Below are 27,483 nucleotides of genomic sequence, written 5' to 3' on the forward strand. Positions count from 1 at the left end.
ATGGATACGGCCCGGGGGCGAAAGAAGATGCTCTATAACGAGATGAAAGTGAAAAAGTGAAAGTGTTAGTCTCTCAGTCATGTACAACTCTTGCGACCCCATAGACATTAGCCTGCCAGACTCTATTCCCTCCTCCAGGGGGTCTTCCTGACCCAAGGACTGCACCCAGGTCACCTGCATTGCAGGCAGATTCTTTACCGTCTGAACCACCAGGGAATGAAGGTCTAAAATAAAGCAAGTGAGGTCTTCACAGTCCCACATTTCCTCTTTTCTTGAAAGGACACTTGACAGCATTCTCAGGGCCTCTGGCGGCCAGAATAAAAAGTCTATCTCAGTTCCAGAACCACCAGGGCAACCCCAAAACTGGAGCAACCACTTACAGCTTTGTCAATTCTGTGCTGCACAATTTTGAGGGGGTTGTTTTCATTAATATCATATGGATGGTGCCCCCTGGAGGTGTGCAGGGCACCACTTGCACAAATGAGCAATCACAGTCTATCCCAAAATCAACCTATGAGTAAATATTCCTCATTGATACTGCAGTCAATCATGAGTCCATCTCTCCTTCATGAGACAAAGCAAAAAATTGTGGCCAAAGGCACCTGGATGATTTCTTTTTTTTTTTTTTGGTGTGCCAAATCTTTGCTGAGGCATGTAGTTCTCTGCACAGGGATCGAACCCAGGCCCCCTGCATTGGTAGTACAGAATCTTAACCATTGGATCACCAGGAAAGCCCCCGCTTGGATGATCTTTAAGACTTGATCAGGGTTTCTCATTGTCCTGCTATTGATATGTGAGGCTAGGTCATTGTTTGTCTTGGGGCGTGGCCTGTCCTGTGCACTGTAGAGGGTATAGCAGCATCCCTGGCTTCTACTCACTAGACCAGCAGCATCCCTCTCCTAGTGCCTGATGTTCCTTAGGAGGTAAAACCACCCCCTCATTAAGAACCCCTGAACTAGAAGTGTAATATGCAAATCACATGTAAATCAGAGACCCAAAGGTCATGTACATGACACTGTAGCCAGTGGACAAAAAAGACTGAATGAAAGAGGTGGGAGAGGTAGGGAAAGAGAAAGGAAATCAAATTCCTGCTGCCGGTAACAACACAAGCCCAGCGGATGTTGTTGGAAACTCAGTCAGATGATGCCATAAACCTTCACCAGCTCCCATCCTGCTCCCCCGGAAACAACACTCTGACAAAAATGTCCTGAAAGCCAACAAAACCCACAAACATGAAGAAGCAAAGCAAAGAAAACCACAGACTGCGATAGAAAAGGTGTCCCTCCAACACCAGCCATTTCCACAAGAGGATAAAAATGGGATTCATGGGGAAAAAAAACTAAAGATAAAGGATGGCTGGGAAAACAAGGCATTTCCTAACTTTTCATTGTGGCAATTTCCAACTTGCAGAAAAAGTAGAGAGCATTTCACAAGGAAGCTCTGTGTACCCAGCACCGAGCTGCAAAAATGTGTCCACATTTCGCCTCACCTGTCCGTCACTGTCCCCACCCAAGGCCCTTTATTTCCTCTTTCCTTCTTTCCTTCCTTGAATCTTTTAAAGCAAGTTTCAGACATCATGTCACTGCATGCATAACACATTGGCGTGCCATTCTATCCCAAGCGTTTGGTTTGTATCTACAAAACTTCCACTTCATATTTAACAGATTTGACGTGAATAAACCAGAATCCTTGCAGGTAGAGAAAAGATCTGATTGTCACCAAACAGTTTATCCTACTAGAGCTTCTCAAATTTGAACGTGTGTATGAATCATCTGCCCCCCAGGTGGCTCGGGGGTAAAGAACACGCCTGCCAATTCAGGAGACACAGTTTCGATCCCTGGGTCAAGAAGACTCCCTGGAGAAGGAAATGGCAACCCACTCCAGTATTCTTGCCTGGGAAATCCCATGGACAGAGGAGCCTGGCAGGCTACAGCCCCTGGGGTCGCAAAGAGTCAGACATGACTTAGCAACTACACAACAACAAGCTCCCAGTGCTGCCAGTGCCACAGATCCATGCATCACACAGAGGAAGGGTTAGCCCAAAACACCAGAGCAGTGAAGCAGAAAATGACTGCTCAGGATCACAAGGCCTTGAGTGAGAGAGGAAGCTGGGACCACTTGAGACTGAGGACTCAGGTGTATTGGTTTCTTGCAGCTGCTGTTAACAATGTACTGTAAACTGGGTTGCTTAAAGCAACAGAAAGTCTGGAGGCCAGAAGTCCAAAATCAGGGTTCCAATGGGCCAGGCCCTCTCCAGAGGCTCTGAGGGAGAAGGCTTCCTCGCCTCTTCCACTTCTAATGGCTGCCTGCATTCCTGGGTGTGTGGCCACATCACTCCAGTCTCTGCCTCTGTGGTCACATTGCTTCCTCCTTTTCTATCTGTGCCTTCTTCTCTTCTGCCTCTCATAAGGACACTTGCTTTTGCATTTAGAGCCTATGCAGGTTGTTTTTGTTGTTCAGTCACTAAGCCCAACTCTTTTCAACACCATGGACTGTACCATGCAGTCTTCCCTGTCCTTCGCTATCTCCCAGAGTTTGCTCAAACTCAAGTCCATTGAATCAGTGATGCCCTCCAACCATCTCATCCTCTGTCATCCCCTTCTCCTCCTGCCCTCAATCTTTCCCAGCACCAGGGTCTTTTCCAATGAGTCAGCTCTTCCCATTAGGTGGCCAAAGTATTATAGCTTCAGCATCAGTCCTTCCAATGAATATTCAGGGTTGATTTCCTTTAGGATTGACTTGAGCTCTTTGCTGTCCAAGGGACTCTCAAGAGTCTTCTCCAGCACCACAATTTGAAAGCATCAACTATTTGGTGCTCAGCCTTCTTTATGGTCCAACTCTCCCATCTGTACATGACTACTGGAAAAACCATAGATTTGACTATACAGACCTTTATTGACAAAGTAATATCTCTGTTTTTTAATATGCTTTCTAGGTTTGTCATAGCTTCCCTTTCAAGGAGCACCCATCTTTTTAATTTTGTGGCTGCAGTTCACTATCCACAGTGACTTTGGAGCCCAAGAAAAAAAAAATCTGCCACTCTTTCCACTTTTTACGTATCTATTTGCCATGAAGTGATGGGACCAGATGCCATGATCTGTTTTTTGAATCTCCTCATCTCAAAATCCTGAACTGAATTACATCTGCAAAAACCCTGTTCCCAAATAAGGCAGTACTCATAGGTTCTGAGACTAAGAATATGGATGTATCCTTGAGGAGGGGTGGGGGGACCGTTCAGGCCATTGCACCGGTAAGAAGGGAAAATGAATTGGGAAAAAATGCAGAACAGAGGACAGATCCCATTTCTGTGACAGTGGCCAGTAAGGCAGGCCAAGGGTAGAACTGGGTGCTAACAGGGTTCCCAGACAGAACGCAAGTGTGGCTGTCCGCTGCCAGCTTCTTGAAGAGAGAATGTTTCTGTTTCTGACAGAGGATTAAAGGAAGAGGTGGGGAGTGAGAAAGCTGTTCTCTGCTGGCCTAGTTCCTGAGGAATCGTGTCTCTGCCTTCGGGCCATTCTCAAGTCCTGTTCAGGGATAGAATGATTTATTGATGGTCATAATTAAAAAGCAATGCCAAAAAAGAAGCAGTCAGCACTTTTCATCTGCACTTACACATGAGAAAGAGAAGTTTACTAAAATGGACGCTAAGGTCTTACTTCCCCATCCAGAAAAGGGCTCCCACTGTGAGGTGCCCTGCTGGGGTCAAGCCTCATGACTGTAGCAGGAGTTGATGAGGTTTTAAATTTTGAATGGTACACTGAGCCACCTGTTCTCATCCCCAGCAATTTTATTACAGGTCCAATGGATCATCCATGTGGCACTCTGAGTGTGTAGACTTCGGTTGAGTGTGGTTTTGAGCCCCACTAGGGGCTATTTATCCACCAGTGTCTTGGCTGTAGGTCTGACTGAGCTTCTCTGCTCCAGACTGGAGCATTGGGTTGATTTAAGGTGGTTGATTGACTTCATTTAAAGGCTGTTCTTCCTCACTGATTCCATATCAGCTGGTTAACAAGACCTTTCTTCTTTGGTTTGGGGAATGTGAACTTAATGAAGCACTGGACCCCACAGATCGGGAGGAAAATGAAGATATGTTTATAGCTTAATATGGTAGGTTGGTTCAAAGGAATTACCGACTGACACACAGTAGGTCCTTAAAATTAAAGTTGCTCAGTCGTGTCCGACTCTATACAACCCCATGGACTATACAGTCCAAGGAATTCTCCAGGCCAGAACACTGGAGTGGGTAGCCTTTCCCTTCCCCAAGGGATCTTCCCAACCCAGGTCTCCCACACTGCAGGCGGATTCTTTACCAGCTGAGCCACAAGGGAAGCCCAAAAATACTGGAGTGGGTAGCCTATCTCTTCTCCAGGGGATCTCCCCTACCCAGGAATCAAACCGGGGTCTCCTGCATTGAAGGCAGATTCTTTACCAACTGAGCTATCCAGGGAAGCCCAGTAGGTCCTTAAAATATCGTTAAATAAATGAATGCATGACAAAGTGTGTCTGTGCCCATATAATCTATTGGCAGACAGTTACCGTTGCACCTGAAAATTTGTGGTAGGAATTGAGCAAATGTTTGGGGGCATGAATGTATGATGAATCCCTACAGTTGTGTCCGACTCTTTGCAACTGTAGCCTGCCAGTCCCCTCTGTCCAGGGGATTCTCCAGGCAAGAATACTGGAGGGGGTTGCCATGCCCTCCTCCAGGGGATCTTCCTGACCCAGGGATTGAGCTCACGTCTCTTATGTCTCCTGCATTGGCAGGAGGGTTCTTCACTGCTAGTGCCACTGGGAAGCCCCTTGGGGGCAGGGGGATGCTCTTATTGAATATATTAAGTTATGCATTTTATTTTAATTCCACTAAAGGTTTATTTTATAGGTTTATTTAATGATTTTAACTATTCTTTATAGGCTTATTTTCATCCCACTATAGTAATTTTTTTCCCAAATTGAGTTTGGACTAAATCAAGGTCTGCTTCCTACTTGTTCAGTTAGTACTGGCCATCTACTGTTGGGGCAGAGGGGGGAGGGAATTTGTTCAATTAAATCCAACAAACATTTGTTGAATGCCTACTATGGGCAAAGGTCTACGCTTTGTGCCAGGGAGACACCAAAATGAATGAGGCACAGCCCTACTCTCAACCACATCAGGAAGTAACAGCTGTAAGAAACAGAAATCCATTCACGCTAGCACAAGGAAAAGGACGGCAAGGCAAGGCTCTTCATGGGCAAACTCATGATCGTGGGAACCAAATTAGAGGCAACTGGGGAATAGAAACTGCAGTTATAGAAACCAAACTTCCTCCTCTGGCTCTCAGAAGCCCTGTGGGCTCTCTTATCTGCGCCGTGGGCTTTCTTGTCTCTGCTTCCCTCACTCGTGACCACCTTTCTCTTTTCACTCCTGGTTCATTGTGGGAGAAAGCAGAGCCTACCACCAGCTGATTAGTTACTGTGTCTTTTGGTTCAGATTTTAAGAAAGAGAGAATTGGGTTTCTGGCCAACCAGCTGAACAAAGGGAGGAGACTTGGGGCAAACACGGTATACCTAGACATGTCTGTTAGCAGGGCCTATTAGTAGAGGAATTTCAAGAAAAAAAAAAAAATAGCTGTATTAGAAGCACCCAGAACACATTCTATTTTTAACTCTCTCCCGCCCCCTAGAGTATAAATACCATGAGACAGTCTACCACAGTGCTTGGTTGAAAATATCTGAGAAGAGGAGAAAAGAAGGGATAGAATTCAACTCTGGTTTCCTAAACCATATTTGAGAAATAAATACACATCAGTCCCTGAGAACCAGGTGAAGGAGTTGAATCTAGCTGGGTTCACTCCCAGACCTGAAACACTCAGCTGGGTGACTTACCTACACCTTGCCGTAACTGATACAGTGTGGGAGTCTGCATTGTACCCTAATTAAAGTGTAATTAGCAAGCAGCAGGAATCCCATTCACTAGAAGAGCTCATCCTACTTCCTGTTTCACTTGCATAATTACCTTCCTTGCCAGACACTGAAATGACAGCGATGACAGACTCTCAGAATGATGGAGCCTGGAAGGCCCTTGGAAACCATTAACCCCGCTCGTTCTTTAGACAGGAAAACTGAGGTCCGGAGAGAGATCAAGGGCTCACAAGCCCAGCCATCCATCCTCCCCACCACCCCACACACTCCGCTTGTGCAGCATCATGTGAAACCAGCAGGCTCTGGAAGTCTAGGCACAGACAACGGCGTTTGTTGCCTTCACACAGTATTCCCAGCCAGGTCCTCCCGATTGTCTCCAGAGAGTGTGTGTGCTCAGTCATGTCCAACTCTGTGACACCATGGACTGTAGCCCGCCAGACTCCTCTGCCCATAGGAGTCTCCAGGCAAGAATACTGGAGCAGGTTGCCATTTCCTACTCCAGGAGATCTTCCCAATCCAGGGATTGAACCTGCGTCTCTTGTGTCTCCTGCATTGGCAGGCGGATTCTTTACAACTGCGACAACTGGGAAGCCCCAGAGTATAATGCAGAGAAAATGCAATTCAAGTAAATCCAGGGTGGCTGCTCCCGGCAGCCACGTGTTTTCTAGTTTCCCCTCTCCTCTGTCTTCTTTTGCTCACGTTCCAGAATTGGCCTTTGACCAGGGTAAAAAGGCTTGAGCAGCAAGGAGGAGGAACCTACAGGGCAATGGAAACCTCTCCTGGGTGATGAGTGGTTCCCGGCCACTGGTTGGATTGCCTTTAAGTGTCAGGGTGGGAATAACCCAACCACTACAGAGCAGATTCCCTTTGTACAATTACTTGGAATGAGCCATGCCACAGAATGGAAGCATCATCCTCCCCGAGATCATTTTAGGTTAGTTGTTTGAAACTCAGGTAATATTATTTTGAGGGAGAAATGGATGCTATGATTGGTTAGCCTACTTAACTGATGCTCCAGGGCATGGAAGCCAGAATTTGTAGGGTGCAGGAGAAGTTTCTGTGCCTACAGTGTGTGTGCATGCTGAGTTGCTTCAGTCATGTCCAACTCTATGGACTCTAGCCCGCCAGCTTCCTCTGTCCATGGGATTTTCCAGGGAAGAATACTGAAGTGGATTGCTGTGCTCTCCTCCAGGGAAGTCTTCCTGACCCAGGGATCAACCCACGTCTCTTGCATCTCCTGCACTGGCTTCCTCCAATCCCTCCTCCCATGTCCTCCCAGTGGCTCTGGACACCTCCATCCCCACATTTCTCCAGATACCAGAATGATCCAGGGTCCAAGGGCTCCCTGGTCCCTTAGGGAAGAGGGTGTGGGGTTACAGTCAGCCCAGATTTTGGAACAAGGGGCAGTCTGCTGGAACTAATCCACATGCCTGTGTGAAGGACTAACAGTCCCTGAACCAGTGGTTCCAACATGTCAATGTGCACTGAAACCACCCAGAAAGGTTGTTAAAATGCAGACTCCTGGCCCCTACCCACAACTCTGTATTCAGCAAGGATCAGAGTGGGGACCCAGGAATCTGTGTTTTTAACAAGCAACTCAATTGATTCGAATGTTGATGGTAGTCAATACCAGGGAGAAACACTAGAATGGGTGAAATGGTGGGCATTCGTAATTCCACATGATTTGCTCTTTCCTGGGTGAAGAGAGTCACATAGAACAGGATTCAGGATATTATAGGTTTTTTAAAAAAATAAAGGCAAAGGAGAGCTCCCTGGGTATCTATGTCTGTGCTTCCATGTCCTCTGCTGCGATGACATGGCTCAGTCGTCAGGAAGCTGTAACAAGAGGGCTCCTGGTAGATTTCAGAAGGCTTCCATTATTTATTTGTGAGGCTCCAAAGGTTCTTGCCCATGTGACCTCTACCTGCTCCTAACAGAGTACTCTCACTCACGGGATTCACAGGCTGCAAAGCTCAACATCATCAGGCATTCGGAAATGCATTTCAGAACCACAGTGAGCTACTCACACCTGCTAGGCTGGACATAATCAAAAAGAGGAAAAGGGGTGAACATTGCTAACGGGAAAGTAAAATGATACAGCCACTGTGGAAAATAGCTTAGTAGTTCCTCAAAAAGTTAAACATAGAGTTACCATATGACCCAGCAATTGTACTCCTAGGTATTTACCCAAGAGAATTGAGAGCAGGGACTCAAACAGATACTTGTACATGAATGTTCACAGCAGCATTATTCACAGCAGCCAGAAAGTGGAAACAACCCAAATGTCTACCAACTGATGGATGGATGTCTGGTCTATCGAGACAATGGAATATTATGCAGCCATAAAAAGGAACGGAGTATACATCCATGCTACCAAGGAGATGAAGCCAGGAAACATGAAGCTCAGTGAAAGAAGCCAGACACAAAACACCACATACTGAATGAGTCCATGTCTATGACATGTCCAGAATAAGTAAATCCACAGAGATAGAAAGCAGATTAGTGGCCACCAGGAGGTGTGGAGTGGAGCACTGCAGAGTGACTGCTAATAGGCAGAGTCCCTTTCTGGGGTGATGAAATGTACTAGAACTAGAAAGAGGTCCTGGTTGCACAACATCGTGAATGCACGAAATGCTGCAGAATTGGTCACTTTAAAGTGTTAATGGTTAGTTTTATGTCACTGCTGCCGATGCTAAGTCATTTCAGTTGTGTCAGATTCTTTGCAACCCCATGGACTGTAACCCACCAGGCTCCTCTGTCCATGGGATTCTCCAGGCAAGAATACTGGAATGGGTTGCCATGTCCTCCTCCAGGAGATCTTCCCGATCCGGGAAGAATTCGACCCCGGGATCAACTTCATGTCTCTTATGTCTCCTGCACTGGCAGGCAGCTTCTTTACCGCTAGCACTTTATGTGAATTTTACCTGGGGGTCGGGGGAGCAGGGAGTTGTAATTAAACCTCGCAGGTTCCACCCCCAGCTCTGCCACATGACCTTGAACAAACTCTGTGCTCCATTTCCAGCAAAGAGTGAAAGCTTTAATCAGGGATATAACAGTTCCCACCTTGCAGGGCTATTGGGAGCTTCACATGAGCTAATGTTCCCAAAGTGCATTGCTCTTTGGCGTGATGGTGAATGTGAGCCATGATTCCCTCACACAGACCCTACCCCTGTTACACATGCAAATCAAGGCTTGTTCACGTGCACACAGCAAGTTCAGAAGCCAAGTCAGGAGGGGAACCGAGCTCTCATGGATTCGAAGTCCATGCTCTTCACCTGTCAATTGTCTGACCTGATCCCTGACCAGGAATCTTGACACCTCCAGGCCCCAGTCCCTGGCAGCAGCACAACTTACTTCTGGTGACCCCACGCCTGGCTGGCTCTCAGGCCTGCCTGCAAGGCAGAAACGATAAAGCCACAACTAGTTTTGCTTCTTCCCCATTGAAAGCCTTGGCCTTGGCCACCCTAGGGGGACTTTACCCATCAGCAGTCTGGCAGTGGGAGAAGGAAATGGCAACCCACTCCAGTATTCTTGCCTGGAGAATCCCAGGGACGGAGGAGCCTGGTGGGCTGCCATCTACAGGGTCACACAGTCGGACACGACTGAAGCGACTTAGCAGTAGCAGCAGCAGCAGTAGTCTGGCAATGACTCTAACCCAGCAGAAAGCATTTCCCTTCTCTGTGCCCATGACCACAAGTCCCAGTCACAGACGGTCCTTCTTACTGTGGACGTGGAGGAATTGTCACTGTTTTATGATCAGCAGGGTTACCCAGAGGCTTCATCGTCCCAGGAGGAGAGGGGCGTGGACCCTCAGCTCTCCCCTTGAACCTTTCAGCCCCCCTTTAGACTGACCCTCACGTGCAGTCCCTTTTTCCCCAGTACAATGTAACATCACAGGGTTTTTTCCCCACATCTGGTTCAGTTCCTATGTGTTCAACAACAACCTAGCTTACTCACATTCCCCAGTACCTGCCTTCCTCCCTTGTGTGTGTGTGTTAGTCGCTCAGTCTTGTCCGACTCTTTGCGACCCCGTGGACTGTAGCCCACCAGGCTCCTTTGTCCGTGGGATTCTCCAGGCAAGAATACTGGAGTGGGTTGCCATTTCCTTCTCCAGCCTTCCTCCCTTAAACAGAGAGAAATAAGTCTGCCTTCATCTACTGACATGTCTAGAAACCCTTCCTGGGACTTCCCTGGTGGTTCAGTGGTTAAGACTCCGTGCTTCCAATGCAGGGGGCATGGGTCCAATTTCTGGTCAGGAAACTAAGATCCCACATGCCATGTGGCCCAAAAAAAAAAAAAATTTTTTTTTAAACAAACCAAAAAAATTAAATCCTTCCTGATTCCCTTGGTTCCCTCAAACAGCCAAGCCTGTGGGAATCCTGGGAGAAACCCTGGGATGTTTGCATAGACTCAAGTCCACTGGATATTCCAGGTCATCACAAGCCAATGAGGAAAGCCATCCCACAGGAAGTGTCCCAATCCCAGACTCTTAGCTTCTGGACACAGAATAATCTGAGGAACTTGGCCTTCCTGTGCCCGGCTTCCCACCGCCCTCATCAGCTTCCACAGCCAACACCAACTTCCCCCAGGACTGTGAGGTCTGTTCCAGGAAGCAGATCCAATCTGGCAGGTCTGAGATATAATGACCCTTCCTTTGTGGCTGCCAATGTTTGCACCCCAGAAAAACAAGTCTGAAGCCCAGAGGGTCAGCCCTCGGATTAAGCAGGCCAACTGGAAGGATGTTGGGAGGGGCCATCTTAAGAACACGTGGACACCCATGGCAGCAACATTCATAGAACTTACCGATAACTTCCCTCCTTTATTCACCTCCAAGGTCGCTGGATCGAAGATCACGGAGTCATTCACAACATGATGTTCAACACAGAGACACAGTGGAAGTACTCCTTCAAGACCACACAGAACAAGACTGAGTGGTGGGACAATGGCGTTCTCCCCCTCTGGATCACAGCCCAGAGACAGGTATTGCCAGAAACCCTGGGCTGACTTCCTGGGACATCACCTCTCATTCCTAGGCATGTTGTGGGGTGAGGGGCTTAGAAACTGTGTGGTCTTGAGCAAGGGTCTTATCTCTAAGCACCTGTTTCCCTAAATGTGGCACAGGCATCATGATAATGTGCTCATTTAATGGAGTTGGTGTAAGGATTAAATATAATGTGTACTTTATGCACATCTCAGCAAGCTTTAGCTGTTATGGATGGATAAGTCCCCATGAGGGCAGAGTCAGCTTGATCTCAACTGTACCTTCAGGGCTCATAGGGTCTGGACCCAGCCACTCTTTAATAAGTATCTCTTCTCTTGCCTCTGGCTTAGGCATGAAAGCCGTTAGGAGTGAAGCTGACCACTCAATGCATGAAAAGCTCTAATGAGAACATTCACTTGAAAGTAGTAATATCCCAGCACCCATTCACTATTGCTTCGAAAAGGCAAAAATCAGTTGTACTTTGAACTCCAAGCCCCAAGCCTATTGCCAGTTTTGTGTTTTCTCTGTCAGCTTCCAAAGTCATCACTTCAGAACAGATCCTTCTTCTCTTCCCCCAAGATACCAGCCTTGGCTCCAAGCTTCCCTGAGTCCTGACCCTTCCTCTCTGTGCTCCCAGCCTACGCTGTGCATGCTACTTGGCAAAGGGGTGTGACTGCAGCAGCTCAGAACACAGGCTTCGGACTCTGACTCCCAGAGCAGGATCCAGCCAGCCCCACCCTTCTCCCGCAGCCTCACCTCAGGCAATGACCTCTGCTCTCTGCTTCATTTGCTCCCACCCTTAAAATGAGGGTTGTCAGAGTTCGTGCTTCACAGGCTCATTGGGAGGATTAACTGTGATAACACACGTGAGTTGCTTAGTGCTCACTGCCCGAAATGATCAGTCACTGTTATAAATGGAAGCTGAGGCACTTTAGCAGGACTTCAGCTGGTCACTAGAGCTTTAGGTCAAGACTATCCAACAGAACATTCTGTGATGATGGACATGTTCTATTCTGCATGGTCCAATGTGGAAGCCACGGGTGGTAATTGAGCCCTTGAAATGTGGCGAGTGAGACTGAGGGACTGAATATTTAGTTGTGTTTCATTTTCATTAGTTTCAATTTAAATCTAGATACTACACAAGTGGGACTCCCATACGGGACAACACAGCTCTAGAAGAATCACAGGAGGCTGGCCATGACCCTTCTCTACCTCAGGTTCATTTTCTCCTATTTGTTGTGCCCTAGTTTCCTTCCCCAGAGAAGGCAATGGCATCCCACTCCAGTACTCTTGCCTGGAAAATCCCATGGACAGAGGAGCCTGGTGGGCTGCAGTCCATGGGGTCTCGAAGAGTCGGAAACGACTGAGCGACTTCACTTTCACTTTTCACTTTCATGCATTGGAGAAGGAAATGGCAACCCACTCCAGTGTTCTTGCCTGGAGAATCCCAGGGATGCAGGAGCCTGGTGGGCTGCCGTCTGTGGGGTTGCACAGAGTCAGACACGACTGAAGCGACTTAACAGAAGCAGCAGCAGCAGCAGCTTCCTTCCCCAATCTATCACATTTTTAAATTTTGAGGAATAGACCATGCAAATAAACTCTGTCCTTATAATAAAAATAACATCCATAACACTCACTATGTGCCAGCGACTGATTTAAGTGCTTTACGAATATTAATTTATCACAACCCTGAGGTGGTGCTAAGGTTATGCCCCTTTAACAGATGAGTAAACTGAGGCACCAAGTGACACCATAACTTCTCAAAGTCACAAAACTAGTGAGAGGCAGGGCTGGGATTAGAACTCACTCTGGGTTCAGCAACTCTTTAACGCTAACCATGACATAATTTTTATTCTGTGGCCAAAGCATTTAGTCATGGACTTCAGAGTGATTCTTATATCTGCCAGGCTGCTAAGAATGTCTGTAAAGCCCTGATTAATTCACTACTCAAAACCCAGAGCCTCGCTCACTACAGAATTTGTTCACTGGCATGAGGCTTCTGGTGGCATTCTCCCTTCCTGGCACTTTCTTATGCATGGTTCTTGTCTCCTTGTCATTTATTTGCAGGACTTTTTTCCTCCTGCTCAATTCATAATCAGAGTGCTTTTCCTCTTTGCTGAATTCATAAGTGGTTGTGCAAAATGAGGATCTGGTGCAGGGCCAGGCAGCTGACAACACACCACTCATTTGGCAAGCAAATGTCAAGTTGGTGTATCTCATCCTGCCCAGGAAGGGCCATTCAGCCAATTCCCTGAGGAGCTGGCTCAAAAATCTCCTGTAATCAGAGCAAACCTGTGGTCCCAGGTCAGCAACCGCCCCTGCCAAAACAGGGTGACAAATGCCAAATGCCATGGGGTGGGCACATTTGCATTGCCAGGTGGGGTTGCAGGAAGGCGGCCCACCCTGTATCCATCACTGGGAAAATCCATCCTTCTTCTGAGTCTCTTCCAGGTAGGCTCTGTGGATACTGATGCATTCACCTTTAATAGGACTAAAATGTTTTTCTTCAGTGACGCTAATGCTGCCAGAGTCCATCAAGATTCATGAGAATCAGTGTCTCTTGGCAGATGATGCCTATGAGATGGGATTCTCAACCACCTTTGCATCCAATCTCCACAGTCCACGAGGGTATCCTCACACCATCGGGACTTCCCTAACGGTCAGGCTATGAATGGAGAGGCTCCACTGAAAGCAAGTTGGGACTTTTTTTTGGCCTGCACTGGGTCTTAGTTGCAGAGAAGGCAATGGCACCCCACTCCAGTACTCTTGCCTGGAAAATCCCATGGACGGAGGAGTCTGGTGGGCTGCAGTCCATGGGGTCGCTAAGAGTTGGACACGACTGAGCAACTTCACTTTCCCTTTTCACTTTCATGCATTGGAGAAGGAGATGGCAACCCACTCCAGTGTTCTTGCCTGGAGAATCCCAGGGATGGAGGAGCCTGGTGGGCTGCCATCTATGGTGTCGCACAGAGTCAGACACGACTGAAGCGACTTAGCAGCAGCAGCAGGGTCTTAGTTGCAGCATGCGTGATCTTCACTGCCATGTGCAGGATCTGCGTTGAAGTATGCGCGATCTTTAGTTGCAGCATGCTGGATCTAGCTCCCTGACCAGAGATCGAACCCAGCTCCTCCAGCACTGGGAACACAAAGTGTTAACCACTGGACCACCGGGGAAGTTCCAGAGAGCAGGCTGGGATTTTAAACAAGCTCCTGGGATAACTGAACCTGATCAATGACTAAGGTATTTCACCAAGTTCAGAAGTCCTAATTCTCAGAGAAAGGCAGGCAGCTATGGCTGTGAGACCCAGGAAGGTGAAAGTGTTAGTTACTCAGCTGTGTCCGACTCTTTGCAACCCCATGGCTGTAGTCCACCAGGCTCCTCTGTCCATGGGATTCTCCAGGCAAGAATACTGGAGTGGGTTGCCCTTCCCTTCTCCAGGGGATCTTCCTGACCCAGGGATGGAACCCGGGTCTCCTGCATTGCAGGTGGGTTCTTTACCACTGTACCACCTGGGAAGCCATGAAAACCTAGGGGCATGTTTCTCCTCTTATGGAAGAGACAGAAAGAGTATTAAGATGTGAAATGGTGTGGGTGAGATACTCATGTCTGCCAAGAGTCTGTAACAGGACCGCGGTAGGCTGCCACCAGGAGGGGATTTGGAGAGACGGTGGGGAGGGCAGCTAAGGTTCTCAGTGTCAGCCAGATCTCCTAGACAAAAGCTTCCAAACTTGGAAAAGCTGTGAGAAAGAGGGTGCCAGCAGTTTTTGCTTAGAAGAGCATTAATAGCAACATAATGCATCCCAGTACTGGTACAAATTGTGTCTCCATCACACATCATAAAGGTTCTAAGAATAATACTCCGACCTCCAAAAGGGCGTGGGAGGGTTAAAACACAGACTCTTGGCCCTCTCTATTCCTTCTGTTCAGTGACGCCTCCAGAACACAGAAGAACGATGAAAACACTCAGAACCAACTTATGGTTTCAAATATTGGATTGGTCAAAAACTTTGTTTGGGTTTTTCCATAAGCTATTACAGAAAAACCCAAATTTTCTGGCCAGCCCAATACATGGAGTCCATCTCTTTCCACTCAGTCATTCCCAAGAATGTGTAACTAACTCCTTTCCCTAAACCACTAAACATACTATCCACCAAAGTACAATGGGATGAACACTTCAGGGCCCTTTATAAAACCTATACATCTTGGTGACATTAATTCCGTCCACTAAAAGAAGAGACAAGACAAAACACAAAACCAAACTGAAACTCTTTCACTAATGATTGGTTCTGAAGAGTTCTGTTAAGTGTTTGTTGCTCAGTCTCGTCCAACTCTTTGTGACCCTATGGCCTATAGTCTGCCAGGTTCCTCTGTTCATAGAATTCTCTAGACAAGAATACTGGAGTGGGTAGCCATTTCCTTTTCCAGGGGATCTTCCCGACCCAGGGATCGAACCCAGGTCTCCCGCATTGCAGGCAGATTCTTTACTGTCTGAGCCACCAGGGAAGCCCCAAAGAGTTCTGTAGATTCTATACAAAAGCCAACACTCAGGCTTTGCCCTAAGAAGTATCAACTCTTGTTTTAAAGCAGCAGCTTAAGAGTAATAGCCACACTGATGCAATAGTACACTAAGGAAGAATAATGCACCTAATAAAACTAGTGATTTTCCAATTGCTATTGCTTCTGGAAACACTGATTATGCTAATTAAAGGGTAGAATAGTAAATACCCACTCTTTTGCATCCAATTAAGTGCTCAGATTGTTTCTCAGAAGTATTTGTTGAAAATAGCACTTTTGATTATCGTAGATCCCAAATAAACAGAGTCAAGTGTGTGTGTATGTATGTGTGTGTATACACATGCTCACATATATATTTCTCTCTGGAGCTCATTTCACAAAGCATCATAAATCCTAAAATTTCTATGGGACCAAGCGAGAAAAACCATAGCTTCCTAAGACCACAGCTTGGATACCTTTAAAGAAAGAATATGTGTTAAGAATATAGCACGAGAAAACAATTTTAAGTCGGGAACATCTGAGATTTAACAGGCAAATACCTAGGAACTTAACTAATATGCAGTGCTGCCTAAGTCCCTCACAATGTCAATGTCAGCTTATTCTAAATAATAAAATAGCCAAACTGTGTTCTACAAAATGTTGGAAGTTTCATCCTTCCAATCAATCCATACTTGAGAGCAAAGTCAATTTACACTTAGAGTTAAACAAACTACCATCGCTAAAAACTAAGAATTATGTCTAATGCCAATCAGAAATGCAATAAATAAATATTAGAGGATTTGCAAGTTAAAGCAACCATAGAAATTCTATTATCAGAAAGGAAAATGTGTTACCTGTAGAGGTTACAAATAAGACACTAGAACCCAAAAGAGAAAGCATTTATGAAACTATTTCCATAAGTTAATCAAGAGAGAAGAAGGTAGGTTTTCTGCCCCTAAAAGGAGATGTGATTCATGCATTCATGCAGCATGCACTTAATCAGCAGTCAGCACTTAAGTCTGAGCTAGGCCTGTCCTAGGTCCCAAGAAAAATGCATTCAACAAAAACAGCCACACTTTCTAGAGGAGGGAATTAGATAGTTTTCAAAGCAAGCAAATTAAGGTAATTTCAGGTTGGGGAAAGTGCTTTAGAGAACATAAAACCGGATCCCAAAATAGGAAATGAACGCTGGAGGGCAGAAGGGACAATATTCACCTACAGCTATGGACAGAAGAACTTCTGGAACTGTGCAAAGCGTTTAGTGTTAGGACTTCTGTCTTGGGTCAAGCTTCCTAAAACCAGAGCCTGAGGCAGGGACGCAGTGCATGTAACATATGGAGAGAGAGCTCTCAGGAGACGGGAGTAAGGAAAACTGACGTGGCAGGAGAATGAGCTAAGTGAGATGTGCCCTCTGCTGGACACCAGCTTCAGCCTGATCCCCCAGGAGCACAGGAACATGAATTGCACCCCATGTTATCCCACCCTGAAGCCAGGGAGCTGGCTTTATGTCCTGCTGCTGGTCACTAGCCGTGGGCTGCTGAGGATAAAAGACCAGTATAGGCTACCTACTCAGGTGAGGCAGGTCTGGCCACTTGGCAACGGGATTTTTCCAAAACATGGAGGAACAGTGAGACATTAGCAGCACCCCCACAGAAATGGATGTGGGTGCACAAGCCCAATAAGGGGATCTGGATGGGGCCCCAACAGCATCCCCTACAACTTCCAAATAGCTTACCTGCCTCTTTCTCTCAAATGGTACATGGTAAGTTTGGCATTACACTTGATTATACTTTTATACCCAGTCGTATGCCACATAGCCATGACCCAGGTGCTAATACCCCACAGTTCATCCCATAATTTATTCCCTATACCAAATTGACACCATTACACCAGTACCCTCTCTTGGCTCTACTAAAGCCATTGAACTGTAGAGAGTTTTTCAGAATATCCAAATCTTGGGTAATACAAGAAGAGTCACAGAACAGCCCTCAAGTTAACAGCCAGGATGAAGAAAAGTAGTTGCTCCCCAAATAAGCAGGTCAGTCATTTATGGAACCAGAAATTTATCAAGTGCCTAGTATGTGCCCAGTCCTGGTCAAGGAGCTGCTTTACAACAACATATTTAGTGATATGGGTCCATCTTACTGTTAACTCGTTGGTGAGTGTACATAAAATTATTTTATTTTCCTAACAATTTTACCAGGCTTTATCCAAAAAAAAAACACCTTTCTGCCGAGGAGTATTATCGCTTAATATTTTCATGACTTTGAAATTACTTGTGTTGCTAACACAGCCTCATTTTCAGTCTGAAGACTCAGTTCTGCTCATGGTAAAACCTTCATCTCAGATCTGAGTCAAAGCTCTGATCCCCAGCACGCTCCCTACCCCACCACAGACTCTCTGGTGGCCCCAGATGCCTGGAAAAGAAGGAGCGTGACCCATGGTCCACTCTCTCGAGCCCCCACCCCACCCCTCTTTCCCCAGTTTACCCACTGGAGACAAGGAGAGGGAAGAGACAAGCAGCTCCTCCCATGACGGCTTTTAAGGAGGCTTTTAAGGAGGCCAGGGCTCTTCTGTCGACTGTAATCTAGTGCCTTGCCTGGTTTCCCGCAGTGTGACAGAGAGGTTGAAGGTGGCTGGGCCACTGACAACAGTTTCAGGTCAAGCAGCAACCCCAGGCTCTGGTCAGGCCTTGCGAGATTCAGCAGAATTTCATGGATGACCCACCACCTTCCTCGGACGTGAGGAATCCCATGCTCCCTGTTGCAGCCATTCCTTCCATGACCAGAGCCTCCAATCTCAGCTTCCTTCTGCAGACTCCAACCCGGGGGTCTACAGGCACATTTCAGTTCCACCTTCAATGCCCCTCATGAGACAGAAACTGGAGGAAATAATCATTACCCCTCTACCTGATCGTGCGATTGGGCCCAATGCTCTTTGTTCCTCTCCAGGAAAGACAAAAGCTGAGCTCACTGAACGCTTACCAATGTGCTCCACGTGCATTTAGTCCCTGCAACCACCCCACGAGGTGGCATTAACATCCCCACTTTACAGATGAGGAGACAGAGGTGGAGAGCGTTTTGGCAACACACATCCAAATGAAAGAGAAAAGATAAACCCAGGCAACCCAGCAATAAGCACACCTTTAACTGCTCTGTTGTCTGCCTCTGGGTCCGGCATCAAGCAGACATCTGCACAGGGAATAAGATGACAGCCTTCGCTTTTGCAAATACCCCAGAGTCTATAAACATTAGAGATGGGAACAGCTAGGCAAATTCTTTCATCTCTAACAGCCCCAGAGGGAGTCCGCAGATCTCATCTCGTTGGCTCTGGCTGGGACATGGGCCCAAGGCTCAACCAACTGCTGTGGCCAGGGGACACAGTGTCCCCTGACTGGCCAGCCCAGAGCCACACCCCACCTCTGGAGCCTGATGTGGGACCAACACACCCCAAACCAGGCATGGAGCAAGAGCAAGGAGGAGAGCCTCCAGGGGATGTCAGATGCTCCAAACCTGCAGATGGTGGAGTGGGCGCTGGGCAGGCAAATATATTAACTGCCCACTGCACACACTGGACACACTGGGGAAGGCTTGTGGTGGCTTGTTAGGTCTAGAGGCAATGAAAAGAGTGCCTGCCAAGGGCCAAAACACAATGCCAACACTTGATCTTAAAGCTATCTGGATTAATCCTCAAAAAAGTCCCATCAGCTTCTTGGCATTTTACAGGCAGAAACACTGAAGCACTACGAGACTAAAGAACTCACTCACCACCGCCAGTTTAGAAAGTACCATTTCTCCTCCAATCCAAGGAACGTTTTTATTTTTTATTTTGCCATCCCAAATTGGAACACATCTTCCAGTCACTGAAGTGTCAGCGGTTTCACTGGCAGCATTTTTCTTCACTGCTGCTGCTAAGTGGCTTCAGTAGTGTCCAACTCTATGCGACCCCATAGACGGCAGCCCACCAGGCTCCCCCGTCCCTGGGATTCTCCAGGCAAGAACACTGGAGATGGTTGCCATTTCCTTCTCCAATGCATGAAAGTGAAAAGTGAAAGTGAACTCGCTCAGTCGTGTCCGACTCTTAGCGACCCCATGGACTGCAGCCCACCAGGCTCCTCCGTCCATGGGATTTTCCAGGTAAGAGTACTGGAGTGAGGTGCCATTGCCTTCTCCAATAAAGGCACGTCTTCCAATTATCGGTGTTTTAGATTCCAGGAGATCCTGGTGATGTCAGGAATGAAGCCCAATCCCATCTGCCTCCAAAGCCCACATGTTTTCTATGCATGTTTCTGGACTGGGGCAGGGCTGCCAACATGTTGGGCTTTGCATATGATGAGAAAGACAGAAGAAACAGCTCTAACAGGCTTTTATTCTTGCACTCGCAGGGGAGGAAAACAGCGTCATTCCACTATCCCGGGGGAGGCGCCAAGTACCAAGGAGAGGCTGTCCAGCGGTCCCTGGTGGAGTCGCACACCCACCCAAATGGCAACGAGACAGAGTGGAGACAGAACATCGACATCGTCATGAACTGGTTCACCAAGGAAGATTTTGACTTCGTGACCCTGTACTATGGAGAGCCAGATAGCGTGGGACACCTCTACGGACCTGACACAGAGAATAGGAGGGCAATGATTCAGCAAATCGACAGAACCATCGGGTACCTGCTGGAAGCCATTGGGAGGCACAGCTTGACTGAGCACCTCAATGTCATCATCACGTCAGACCACGGCATGACCACCATGAAAAAGAAACCCAACATCACCGAGATCCTCCTGAGAAACTACATCAGCTTCAAGGACTTGGTCCAGTTTGACATTGTGGACTACGGCGGCTTTGGGATGCTTCTGCCCAAACCAGGGCAAGAGGAAGCTGTTTACCAAGCGCTGAAGAACGCTCATCCTCACCTCAATGTCTATAAGAAGGAGGAATTTCCAGAACGCTTCCATTTTGCCAAACACGAGCGGGTCCTGCCAATCGTGATGTACGCCGACCCTGGTTATAGCATCAGCGGGGTGAGTGGATTCTAAAATAGAGTCCATCTTGGATCTGGAAGGCAGCCAGTAGGGAAGGACTGTTCTGAAAAAAATTAAAACATAAGTGCATGCATGATGAGTTAGTAGTAGCCCACTATTTTCTGAGTGTTCCCCACCTCCCCGCATCCCACCCTACCTACCCTGCTCCATCTTACCATTATGCAACAATAATGACATATATCTCTGACCAAGGTTGTGTCTAGGGCTGTGTTAAAAATTTAACATGAGTTATTTCATGTTTGGGCTTCCCTGGTTGCTCAATGATCTACCTCAATGCAGGAATTATAGGAGATGTGGGTTTGATCCCTGAGTCGGGAAGATCCCCTGGAGGAAGAAAGGGCAACCTACTTCAGTATTCTTGCCTGGAGAATCCCATGGACAGAGGAGCCTGGCAGGCTATAGTCCATCAGGTCATAAAGAGTCAGAAACAACTGAGCAACTGAGCGCACACACACACACTTTATTTTTGTTTTCCTAACAACCCTAAAGGTTGATTCTCTTATCTTCCCTTTGTAATAAGGAAGAAACCAAAGCTGGAGAGGAGTGATTTGGTATTAGAAATGTAAGGCTGATGTACAAACCCAAGCCTATGTGTTGGATCAACAAGAGATTAACACCCCTCCCTCCCCCAAAAAAACACCTTCTCATTCCCATTTGCATACAGTCAAAAGAAAAAAGGCAATCCTGATCACATAAAAATTTATACACAGATGCCCATGGCAGTATTATTCCTAATAAACAAAAGGTGAAAACAACCAAAATGCCCGTCAGCTGATGAATGGATAAACAAAAGAGGGTCTAGCCATACAGTGGAATACTATGTAGCCATTAAAAGGAAATGAAGTACTGAAACGTGTTATCATGTGAATGAACCTTGAGAGCATAAGGCTCAGTGAAAGAAGTCAGATAGCAGAGACCACATATTGTATGATTCCATTTAAATGAAATGTCTAGAATACACAATTTTATAGATACGGAGCATAGATTGGTGATTGTCTAGGACCAGGGGAAGTTGTAGGGAGATTGGGGAGTAACTGCTGAGGGGTATAGGCTTTCTTTTTGGGGTGATGGAAGCGTTCTAAAATTGACTGTGATGATAGTTTCACAACTCTGTGAATACATTAGATACCATTGAATCGTATACTTTAAATGGATACATTGCATTGTATATGAATTATATCTCAACACAGCTGTTACGAAAAAAATAAGAAGCCTAAAGAAGAAAATACCAAAATCAATGCTAATTGTGAGACATACATAAGACATGCGCATCAAGGCAGGCAGAAGATTAAATTGATCACTGCATCCCATTTTTTTTAAAACTACCAACCAATAATTCATGACAGAACAAAGTTTAAGTGATGCTTCAATATCACATGACAGAAGACTGTCTCAGGTACAACCTGAAGGATCCTTGTCTAAGGCTATGAACAGAAGCCAAATGTCATAATTACATTTGCAATCTGTATACTCTTCAGTTGCTGAAAGTCCAGAGTATAACAGGTCTGGGAAAGCTCATAAGGTTATTGTTTAATATTGGTGGAAACATTTACAGTAAAATGCAAAACTTAATTGGTATTTTGTAAGCCCCCACGTGGCCTGGAGCAAAGGCCCTGCCAAGAAGTTTCCATAGTACTGACCCCTTTGTAAACCTGGTTAATGATGTCACAGTTTGAGAGGGATGATAAGACATTTAATTGGACAGTCCTATTCCCAGCATGACCAACCAGATAGTTTGAGGGATGGGATGCAGTGATCAGTTTAATCTTCTGGCAAACTATCTGTTAGACAGAAAATCTTTTGTGTCTCAATGCTCTAATTGAGTCCACTGCTCATATTCCCACCCACCTGCCTGCCTTGATGTGCAGAGCAGAGTGGGTGTGACTCTTCTCTCTTAGGATTCAGTTCAGTTCAGTTCAGTCACTCAGTCGTGTCCGACTCTTTGCAACCCCATGAATAGCAGCAAGCCAGGCCTCCCTGTCCATCACCAACTCCCGGAGTTCATTCAAACTCATGTCCATCGAGTCGGTGATGCCATCCAGCCACCTCATCCTCTGTCATCCCCTTTTCCTCCTGCTCCCAATCCTTCCCAGCATCAGAGTCTTTTCCAGTGAGTCAACTCTTCGCATGAGGTGGCCAAAGTACTGGAGTTTCAGCTTTAGCATCATTCCTTCCAAAGAACACCCAGGGCTGATCTCGTTTAGAATGGACTGGTTGGATCTCCTTGCAGTCCAAGGGATTCTCTAGAGTCTTCTCCAACATCACAGTTCAAAAGCATCAATTCTTCGGCGCTCTTAGGAGCTTGCAAAGAACATGAGGCCATTACTGGGATCACTTAACTGTTCTTAACAGGCTGCCCCATGGCATCAAGTTCTTCCCAGGTGGCGCAGTGGTAAAGATTCCACCTGCCAATGCAGGAGACACAAGACATGGATTTGATCCCTGGGCGGGGAAGATCCCCTGGAGTAGGAAATGGCAACCCTGCTCCAGTATTCTTGCCTGGGAAATCCCATGGACAGAGGAGCCTGGAGGGCTACAGTCCATGGGGTTGCAGAGTTGGACATAACTGAGTGACTGAGCACAAGAGCATAGCATGGCCTCAAATGCCTTTGGACTGGTTTCTTTAGCCAGGTGAGGGAGCCTGAGCTGAGCAGACAGGCATCAAGACAACTATGAGACCAACTTTTCAATACACAGAGATCACATGTCTGACATGCCAGAGTATCTGTTGGTCCTAAGAAAATAAGAAAATATAAACAGTGCTGTGGTGTGACTGATGTTACTTTGTCCCTTGAAAAGGGGTCAGACAAAAATCTATCTAGTACTCATTAAACAATTACCTACAATCCTGATACCCTCCTCTTTAATCCTCCTCTCCCCCGCCCCCCCAAAAAAATATGCAACTTTGTGCCATAAGAAACAACATACCTGGGGACTTTCCTGTTGGTTCAGTGGCTAAGACTCTGAGCTCCCGATGCAGGGGCCCAAACTCAATCCTCAACCCCACAAGCCCCAACTAGGAGTGTGCCACAGCTAAGATGTGGCGAAGTCAAATAAATAAATAAATATTTTTGAAAAAGAAAATAAATGCTCCTAGCTCTAGAGCCAGTCTGGGTTCAAACACCTGCTCCAACATTGGCTACTACATGACTCAGGGTAGTTTATTCATCTGTAAAATGGCAGTGATGAGGATAGAGCCTTCACTTTATAAAACATTCAGAACACTTCTTGGTGCACAGTGAGCCCTCTATGTTTGCGCCTATTAGGACCGTCAGTATTACTATCTTATTACTGCTTCCAACAGGTGTGCTTTTCTTTGAAAAAGAAAGTGTTAGTCACTCAGGAGTGTCTGACTCCTTGTGACCCCACACACCAGGCTCCTCTGTCCACAGAATTCTCCAGGCAAGAATACTGGAGTGGGTTGCCATTTCCCACTCCAGGGTATCTCCCTGACCCAGGGACTGAACCCAGGAATCCCAAATTGTGGGCAGCTTCTTTACCATCTGAGCCACCAGGGAAGTTGTGAGCTTTATTCTCTTCTTTAAAGATCTTCCATGCCTGCTCCTTTCTGCCACTGCAGAGAGCAGTGTCCTTCCTTGTCATTTAAGTGCTCAAAGATTTCCTGGATCTAACAACTATGGAATTAACTAAGGGGCAATTTTCTTTCAGAGGACTGGAATCTTAAATGACTGTTTCGTTGTTATTATTTTTCAGCGAATTATACTATATTTCAACAAAGGAGATCATGGTTTTGATAATGTCTGCATGGATATGAAGACCATATTCAGAGCTTTCGGGCCTGATTTCAAGAAGAATCACCTGGCTGAGCCCTTTGACAGCATCCACATCTACCCCCTCATGTGTAAGCTCCTGGGAGTTACCCCTGAGCCCCACAATGGCTCCCTGGCAGTCACCCAGGAAATGCTGGTAGACACTTACGACCAGCACACAGGTGAGACACAAAAGCCACCACCAAGAGATTGGTAGTGTGGTTTGTTCTGTCCTGAGATAGAGAAGATTCAAAAAGGGGTTTTCTGAATCGGGGAAACATCAAGCAGAACAATCCTGTTTCCTGGCAGCTTCAGTGCCCCCAGCACAAGATTATCAGCAGCAGCTGTGAACAGGTAGCAGATGAAGGAGGAAGTCCCTTGCTGTGTTGGTGACATTTTATACAGTGCCTACAGGGCAAAAAGGAAGGCTCTCCATAGAGGGTATCAGGCAATAATCCTTCTGAGCCTCAGAAAACATGTAGAGTCTGCCCCCCAGATGCCCCTTGTAGATTCTGAAAAGCGGCCTTCCTTCAGCAACTCTGCATGCTGGTACCCAGAGAAAAGCTGCTCACAGGAGAGGAAAAAAGCTTTAGTGCTCTTCTCATGGCTAGACATGGGGGCAGGGGTTCCTGTAAATGAGGCTGAGAATCCTTAAGACTTCAAAAAACTAAATCTCGGTGATATAAAGAAAGGAAGCATCTCTGGGAATTTGGCTGTTTACAAACACTCGCCAGCATTTCTTCTGTGGGGAGACTTAGTGCCCAGTGATTTATCAGATGCTTAGAGCAACCACACTCATTCGAAATGGAGTACAAGGAACAGCTCCCTGCACTCTTCCCTTCTGCCAAGCCACTACCCACAATCTTCTCTGGTGGCTCAGACGGTAAAGAATCTGCCCACAATGCGGGAGACCTGGGTTTGGTCCCTGGGTTGGGAAGATCCCCTGGAGAAAGAAATAGTTACCCACTCCAGTATTCTTGCCTGGAGAATACCATGGACAGAGAAGCCTCACAGACTACAATCCATGGGGGTCATAGAGTTGGGAACACAACTGAGCAATTAGAAACTAGACCCACAATCTTCATGTGAATTTACTAGAAACAGGATGTTTGCAGAAAACTAAATGAATGGCAATTCTCTAAGTTATTGAGAATTTCTTTTTAAGTTTTAGAGTTTTGTTACAACTCTTTGGCCCCTACACCTGCCCCATATGTAATCCTGGGAGCCTGGGGTGAGGTGTGTTTGATCATCCGTTATTGATAAGCAGGACATCCTACCAACTGATTTTCAGTGAATTGGGTTTTAGCAAATTGGTCATTTGGCAAAGTGGTCATTAGGCAAATGGGTCATTTGGCGAATAGGTCATTTAGTAAATTGGCTTTCAATGACTTGTCCTATGAGATTTCTCTACAGTGAGCACTTTCTTGGGTTAAATGTACATTTCGTTTCCATAATTAATATTCACCAGTGCCTGGATAGGAAACTTCCCAGAGACCCAGGAGCAGCCTCTTAATCAGATCATTTAAAACCATCTGATTTTTTATTAACAGGAGCAGAGATGAAGAGGGCATCTGCTCTCCAAAACACAGCAATCAGTCTCACAGTTGTCACAGGAGTCCTTGTGGTTCTGTTTGTCGCTGGCGTGACATTCACAGTCTTTTGTCGGAAAAAGACGTGAGTAGTCTGAGAGTTTTCTGTGGTTGATCAGTGCACACTGTAATAACCCATTTCAACCACTTTCTGAGTGTGTCAGGGTCCAGCACTTTGAGGACCCAGCAACCAGGGATATCTTTGTGAACTTGCAGTCTGGGCAGTAGTACAGGGACCAAGACTCAGAAGAGCCCCCAGCTTGGTTTGATCTCAAAAATCCTGATTTTTAACAAAGACCCCATTTTCATTTTGCACTTGGCACCAAAAACTATGTTCCAGTTTCATTCATTTCCCAGGATTGCCATAACAAAGCACCACATACTGGGGTGGATTACAACAATAGAAACTTGTTGTCTTGTGGAACTAGAGGTTAGAAGTCCGAGATCGAGGTATTCACTTGATCCCTCTGAAATGTGTAGGGGAGAAGTCTTCCTGGCTTCTACTAGCTCCTCTTGGTTGCCAGCAATCCTTGGCATTCCTTGGCTTGTAGACACAATCTCTGTGCCCACCATCACATAGCCAACTTCTCTCTGAATCTCTGTCTTCACATGGAATTCTCTCCTCTTAAAAGGACACCAATCATGGAATTCACAGTCACCTGTATTCCAGTATGATCTCCTCCTAACTTAATTACACATGCAGAGACCCTATTTCCAAATGACGTCACATTCCTAAGTACCAGGGGTCATGACTTCCAACACATCCTTTCAGGGGAACACAGTTCAACCCTGGTTGAACTGGTCCTGCCATCAACAAAAGCACTCAACGGCCCTGGTACACTGCTTTCTACATCTCCATAGTTACATCAGGAGACTGAGCCTCTCACATCCCATGTGACACTCAATCCTGACCATGCCTCTGCTTTCAAAGAGCTCCTGTCTCAACAGCATGGAGGCCTCCTGAACACCATAAATAGCCTAAGGAAAGTCAGAACTTTACTTAACCTTAACTCCATTACAAAGCCCACATTTAATGTAATTTATATTTGAACTATAAAATTTTCCTATAAGTTGAAACATGACCTATAAAAGTCTCTATACCCTGAAGCAACATTTTAGAAAGAAATCAATTGGTCCTTTTCTGCAGAAACCATTAGCCATAGAAGAAAGAAAGGAAAAACCTCAAGGTACTGATTGAATGGCCATTCCCACAGCATAATTTCTAAAAGGTAACCATTTCATATAGTTAAAATGTATTAGTTTTTCATCATCCACCATCACCATCATCATCATTATTAAAGCAAGTCTCAAATCCAGAAGTTGAATCTTTACTATAGTGTGTGCATATATGCATGTCTTCTGCCACTGAAAGGACTGTTTAGATATACCCTAAAGCTTCTCTCCACATCAATACCACTGGAATTTTCACTTTCTATGTTAAATAGCAGTCCTAATCTTCACTAACACCTGAACACACCACATCTGTGAGGTCCATGGACCATTACAAATCCCTTCAGTGCCTTGATCCTTCCAAGCTCAGGTGTGAGAAATGTTACCTATGACCTTTGTCCCTCCCAAGAGCCCACAGACAAAGATAAAGGTATTGTCTGTGTGTAGGTCAATGGTGTGGCCCACTTAGGGGTCTTCCGCAATCTGCCTCCCATCTATGGCGTCAGGGAGGCTAGACAAGCCTAGATTTATTAATATCTTAGTATAAC

The 27,483-nt window shown here is 46.3% G+C and overlaps 1 protein-coding gene and 1 long non-coding RNA gene across 2 annotated transcripts in view; one reads left to right on the top strand and one right to left on the bottom strand.

Moving 5' to 3' along the window:
- Positions 1-27,483, top strand: part of LOC147345472 (ectonucleotide pyrophosphatase/phosphodiesterase family member 7-like) — a 36,662-nt gene that overhangs the window by 8,084 nt on the left and 1,095 nt on the right. The window contains exons 2-5 of the mRNA XM_086375915.1: positions 10,733-10,878; positions 19,759-20,385; positions 24,121-24,358; positions 25,727-25,850. Coding sequence (XP_086232041.1) covers positions 10,733-10,878; positions 19,759-20,385; positions 24,121-24,358; positions 25,727-25,850 — 1,135 coding nt within the window. The remainder of the gene's footprint in view (positions 1-10,732; positions 10,879-19,758; positions 20,386-24,120; positions 24,359-25,726; positions 25,851-27,483) is intronic.
- Positions 19,151-20,416, bottom strand: LOC147345473 (uncharacterized). The gene is made up of 2 exons (XR_015154787.1): positions 20,278-20,416; positions 19,151-19,978 (listed from the first exon to the last, which is right to left on the bottom strand). It is a non-coding gene; the product is annotated as an uncharacterized LOC147345473 (long non-coding RNA).

Source organism: Bos grunniens, chromosome 25, assembly GCF_055505025.1.
Source record: "Bos grunniens cultivar Pamir isolate PY7600 chromosome 25, Bosgru_T2T1.0, whole genome shotgun sequence".
Classification (NCBI taxonomy): domain Eukaryota; kingdom Metazoa; phylum Chordata; class Mammalia; order Artiodactyla; family Bovidae; genus Bos; species Bos grunniens.